General features: G+C 41.0%; 1 protein-coding gene across 1 annotated transcript in view; it reads right to left on the bottom strand.

Annotated features, from left to right (window-relative positions):
• Window positions 1–3,799, bottom strand: part of LOC116703606 (Na(+)/H(+) exchange regulatory cofactor NHE-RF2) — a 33,412-nt gene extending 29,613 nt beyond the window's left edge. Inside the window, exons 1-2 of the mRNA XM_032538443.1 lie at window positions 3,057–3,799; window positions 1,535–1,807 (exon numbers count right to left, since the gene is read on the bottom strand). Coding sequence (XP_032394334.1) covers window positions 1,535–1,807; window positions 3,057–3,263 — 480 coding nt within the window. The 5' untranslated portion in view covers window positions 3,264–3,799. The remainder of the gene's footprint in view (window positions 1–1,534; window positions 1,808–3,056) is intronic.
• Between the last annotated feature and the right edge of the window lie 2,787 nt (window positions 3,800–6,586).

Here is a 6,586-nt window from a genome sequence, read left to right as displayed (position 1 = left end):
CACACACACACACACACACACACACACACACACACACACACACTTAACATTTAACTGATTGGCCCTGTCACTGCTCTTGTAGAAGTAGGGCCTGAGTGCCGCTCACATATAGGCAGGGCAAACCTAAGTGAAAACACATGTTTGCGTAAATGCAGAAAGCAGAAGTTGAGCGGCCTCAACTAGATGATCGGGGCCATGAGAAACCAAAGCCGATCAGATATTTGCGTCCCAGCAGAGACACAGCGGACGGAAACACATCCTGCTGTCTATGTCGACATGAAATAACCAAACAATGAATAAAAAAAACATCACAAAATTGTATCAAATGACTATTGAGAATTATGCAACCAACTGTGACAAGCAGTATGTGTAAATATGTGCAAAATACAGGACAATTAGATGTGAATGGCCTGTAAAACTTTATTGTTTTACAATATATATCATATCTATAGGCATTCAGAATCTCCCAACCAGCTTTCTTTATTCATATTTATTTACGATTTCTGTGGATTTCCTGTTCTGCATAGTCACTGTGTTGTCTGTTGCCAGATTCTTAACTTCTGACGGGTCCGCTCTCTGACCTCTCTTGCCCTCTAACCTTGGACCTCTAACACAACATCTGGAGTGCTTTGAGCAAGCCATTTTCTTCCTCCAAGACACACACATTAATGAACAAACAGACACACTTAACATGCATGGAAGGCTGCAGAACGGGATCAAATTTTGCATGATACCTACTAATCTAATCTGAAACTGGCAAAGCAGCGAGAGACTGGGGTGAAAGCATGTTGGAGCTGATGAGAATCCGTTCAAAGGGATGACTCACTATGTGCAATCTGTTTGCTAATGTGTTTAGTATTTTTAACTCTTGTGTTTGCAAGTTGACAAATATCTAAGAATGCTTGTGGACAAAGACTGTCCTAGAGGGGCTGCAAGTCACACATTTGCTTATCTTGATAAACTGGTAATTTAGGATCCAGACTTCTGATGAGTTATATCCTTCATCAGGTTAAAATATATAGGTAAAACTGGATAAAACGTCAATTTATGACAGGTTCTGGCAGACAACTACAATGCTGACGCATGTGCAGAAGGGATATGATGCCATGAACAGCCAACCTTGAATATAATTATTTCTCTGTGTTTAAACATTGTTGGAAACATTAGGGATAATGTAAGTACGCAATAACAACCAAATATATAATATAAGTCTAGTCATTTTTAGACATTTTAATGTGGAAATGTTACATATTATCTTTAATTAGCATTAGTTGCTAGTAGGTTTACGTGCTTAACTGACATATGACTATGAGATTAGCTTCTATGAGCCTGAGAGCGCACCTCAATTTCTCTATACCAACCAGGAGGCCGGCAGCTAATGAGATACATTTGAGCAAAACAGGAAAACCTCACATCTTAACATGTAGATCCACTATAGACCTCCCCTAGAAATCACACACCTTTACAGATAACCAAGTTAGAGACTGTACAATGTCCTCTAGCATCCTGCTGTGGTGGAGGAGGGCCAGCTTACCTTCTTCACAGCCTTTGATGGTGACCTCCTGGTGGGCTTCTGCACCTGCTTGGACACCGAGCCATTCTCCCGCTTCTTGCTGGGGGAGGATGGGACCGAAGATGGGGGAGGTGAGGGGGAGGCCGGGGGAGAGGAGGAGGAAGGAAGCCCGGCCCTGAGGACAGCCATATCCTCTGTGGCTGTGAGGCGGAGGCTGCGCAAACTTTCATACGTCTCATGGTCCACCACCAGCAACCTGGTCTCATTGTCCACAGCTTTGATCCGCTGTACCACCTGAGGGATGGGATAGGAAGGTAGTTTACTGGTGACTTTGTTTGAAAAAGCAACAACAGAACTAATAAGTCAATGCACAATAAATTAACTCAAAATTTGGCTACAGAGAACCACTACAGACTGCAGCTACAGAAGAACAGTCCAATCACATCAATATGAACATTATTGGGTTAACCAGTCCCTCTAAAAGCATCTGGTCAGCGCTACAACAACCAAAGTATTTAACACATTCACACTTCTTAGACATGTGGGCGTACAGTAGCCTATCAGACTAGTGATAGAAATAGGTCAGCGTTGACCAAAATATCAAAGTGTATGTACTGTAAGATGGCACAAAGCAAAATTGTTGATAGTTCCAACCTCTCAAATGATTTTCCCTGTCTTAACATTAAAAACAATTGAATGTCTTTGGTTCTGTCTGACAAAACAAAACATTCAATGAAATCATGGGCCCTGGGAATCAATTATGAGACCAAAGCATGCTTTGAATAAATCCTTTATATAATTAATTTACATCTAAATAATTTGGTAGAAACATCCCTCAATATACTGGGCTCTCTAAAATCTAATATGTAGGCTTTAGGTAAAATCATTATCTGACAACACAATTAACTGATGCCCAGCATCCTTTGTGTTAACCACAATTGCAAACACCATGTGAGCAGAAATTTACGGAGAGCTTCAAATAAAATAATAAACAGTTTTTGTTGTTGTGTTCATCTTTGATGCAACAAGGTTACAGAGAAACCTAAAATACAGTGAGGTTGTTGGTTGCTGATGTTCCTCTGTGTCTGTGAGCTTGGTGAAATTATTATCTGTGCCTGCTGTCTCTAGCTGACCCCCCTGCCAGGACACAGTCTTCTCAGCCTGCTTAAAGCCCTCTGAAGTGACTACCTGCTTTCCAGACAAAGGGATTGTGCAGGTTAGTCACAAATGGATCATGTGAAAGTGCAACTATGGCAAAGGCAGGTTTTCAATAAAAGCAACATGTGGTTTCATGTGGGCAAACTCAAAAAGAAGAAAAGGGCTCAAAAAGAAGCTGAACCAAAAGTTTCCCCCCACGCCAGGAGGAGGGTAAGCCTATGTTGATGTTGATGAAACCGTCCCATGCCACACTGATGTGTCAGGATGCACGCACCAGCCAGTGTGACCTGTTGATATAGGCTACCACTGCACTGGCAACTATAACGTTCGTCCTGTGGCAAATGAGGTAAAACCACAACTATGAATGTACATTTAGGATACTTGCCTGGTGGTGTGTCTCTTTTTCCACGTTAACCCCATTCACTGCAACCACTCGGTCCCCGGCTCGCAGTCCTGTCGCTTCTGCAGGGGAGCCAGGCTCCACTTTGCGAATGAATTGTCCGCTCTTCCCTTTCTCACCATGCAAGTGAAATCCATACCCGGTCTCCGCTTTTACCATGACACAAAGCCGTGGCTTCCGCTCGCTGGCCATTTCCCACTGGCGTTTTAAACCCCTACAGTGTTCAGCTAAAATATACTAACTAAATGCAAAGATGAGAGTTTAGGAGAGATGGCGCAGGGCTGAACTTACAGAGCGAAAACATTTATGTAGGATACGCACGCTTACCCCCATATTAAATAATTAAAAAACACACACAATGTAAACAGCTTCAAACGTAGAGTACTTTAAAATAAGATATCCACTGATAAAAATACATGCAAAGAAGGTAGAAAACTTTAAGAAAACGATGCGACTTGTCCTCGTGATCGTGTGTCCTCTGTCCAGCTAAAGCGCACTGCTGGCGACTCCAAAACTGATCCGTCGCAGCGCGCACAGACTTCAGAGCCTCCAGTGGAGCATCATTGAGGTTCCTGCAGATGTATTAAAGTAAAAAAAAAATCATCTCTCCCTCCACATTGATCCATAACAACTGATCAGAGAACATGCATTCAGTTATAGTTTGCGCAGGGTTAGCGCCTTGTGCGCAATAGCACCACCGCCCTCTGGCTGGGCTACCTGTTTGTTTCACTGAAGAAAGTGCAATATTCAAGGCATAGACCGAGAATTCAAAGTTATACAATGCTGCCCCTGGGTGGCAGGAAATAGTTTGTGAACAATGTCATGAAAAACTGATAAGAGCGATGCCAGAGTAAGCATACAGTACTGTAAATAGGCTATATAGATATACATATTCTCAACTCAATGAACAAGATGCAACAGTAACATTCACTTAAACCTGTTTAAAACTATTAGACATGAGAGGCCTGACTGTGGCTAATCTTTAGGCCAGGTCCTTGACTAATTCATAGGAAATATTAATTGATCATCAAGAAATGCTTAGTCCTGGTCCGGAAGCCAACCAATCATTGGGCCTACAGGTGTGATTGCTGTTTATTTATCATAATCACATTCATTACATGGTGCTGTTGTATTATTGCAAAACATATTGACGTCAGTTAGACTGTTCATATATCATCATATATCTTACTAATCAAATTATCCCAATGCGGATGTTACAGCTATGTGTAATGATAACACAACACATCTGTTGAACTTTTGATTTTAATAATAATATACTTATTCAGCCTTTCATTTAATGAAGTTCCTAATAGTGACCACTGGAGGGCAGTTAACACTCAGGATGTTACACACACACACACACACACACACTCACACACACACACACACAGGATCACACCCCCACCCCACACACACGACACACACACACACACACACACACACACACACACACACACACACACACACACACACACGTTGATTGCCCTACAGGAACAGGAGCAGTCTTCGACACTAATCATGTACTAATCAGTACCAATATGGCTACTAATAGCCTACCTTAACATGTAGATATAAGAAAAACAGCTTTTTACAGCAATAAAAAACAAACAGTCAAATATTATTCCCTTATTCCGGTCCTCAGCAATGGTACCATTGGCTCAATGCATCACTTCCTCTATCAGCTCCTCTTGAGAACACACACAAGCGAAGCATTGTTTGTCTGCTCTGGAGCACTGACTCGCTCAGTTTATTTTATCCAGACGCCCACCTGCTGATAGATGGTCTGTAATCTTGATGACCGTTCCATTTAATTGCCTTCAACATTTTCCATTCAGGCCAGGAAGGATTGTCCTTTTTAATGGGGCGGCTTAAGTGAATTCAATTTCATCAGAGAAAACACAATGACAGCAAAAGTGTCTTACTGTATTGTTGTTCCTTCTTGGAGGTTTATTTTATTTCTAGATTGATGTTAGCGCCTTCTGGGGAACAAATACATTTTTGTTAATTTCTTCTGCTGAATATGTGATGAAGCCATTGTCTCTAGATGAACCAGCAGCAGTGACACTTTGATTAGTCGGTAAAATCTTTTTATTGGCAACACTTTTGATGCATGATTCATTGTTTAGAGTCATTTCCTATAGAAAAAAATACTCTGCTTGCAGCTTCTCAAATTTCAGTATTTGCAGGTTTTCTTAATCTTCAATGATTGTAAAGGGAATATTCATTTATACACGTCGTAACAACATCACTTTGGGCTCTGGAAAACTGATTCAGACATGTTTCGCTATTTTCTGACATTCAATAGACTAATCAATAATTTGAGAAATAAATGGCAGGTTAATTGAAAATAATGGCTTGTTGTAGCCCTAAATGGAGATATAAAATCATAAACACAATCATTTTTTTCTGACTTTTCAAGCTGCCTTTCCCTGTGTATTCTTATGTGCACACAGATAGATTAAAAGTGGCAGCCTGACATTCGGAGCACAAGGTTTATATCAATTACAAGAAATACATGACATTATGTGGCAGGTGCACTTACTCACACAGAGACAAGCCTGCAAGTTGATGAAAAAGAAACATCAATTACATTAAGCATCACATTAATCTTTTTTGTCAAGCCTTGATGGTGTTGAGAGCGTTCTACATTTCTCCTACTAAAAAAAAGAAAGCTATAAAAAGATAATGTTGAGTGCAACTCTTCTATTGATTTGCACATATTATATTGCTCTCTTTTGCTTTCACATCTCCCATTTCATTATCACATCACATGCGCACAGACACACACGCACGCACGCACACACGCACACACACACACACACACACACACACACACACACACACACACACACACACACACTGAGAGCACCGGCGAGGTATTTGGCTCAGTTGCCCTGTGTTTAGATTGAAGAAGACAGTGGCTGTCCTCAGGGGAGAATCTCTGGGGGAAATACCAAGTTTAGTCTTCACCTAAATGGCTCCATGAATCTGCAAACCCACAAGACACACGCAACATCCACAGCGGACAAAAAGCTCCAGTTTTTTTTAAGCATACGATTTGAAATGTCTGTTTTGTAGCCTTATTTGGCATAGGTGTAGAAGAAACATAAACACTCTCTGCCACATGGTTTTGATCTGGTTTAATACCAACTGACACACTGGTGCACTTCCTGCTGTGCCTCTCCTCCCATTGTTGTGTATTTCTTTTTACAGAGAGTCACCCAAATATCAAATGGGCATGGGAGAGAGAAACCTGTGTGAGAAAAACTTTCATGTCATAGTCCAAAGTCTTACAATTACTGTGACAGTACTACATTCCTGTTGTATAGTATTAGGCTTGCAGCACTGCGTGCAATTCTCTTAGGATCTCAACAACTTTGACCTTTTTAAAAATTCTGTCTATATCCTTCCAAAACATATACAAAAACAGGGTGAGTGGTCAAGTGATAATGAATGACAAAGAAAGCATGGGCATTTTGGTTTCAGTATGTTGTGACATACTGCCTAAATGTGTT

This window comes from Etheostoma spectabile, chromosome 15, assembly GCF_008692095.1.
Source record: "Etheostoma spectabile isolate EspeVRDwgs_2016 chromosome 15, UIUC_Espe_1.0, whole genome shotgun sequence".
Classification (NCBI taxonomy): Eukaryota; Metazoa; Chordata; class Actinopteri; order Perciformes; family Percidae; genus Etheostoma; species Etheostoma spectabile.
Note: the sequence above shows the minus strand (reverse complement) of the source record. Positions and strands in the feature narration are given on the sequence as shown.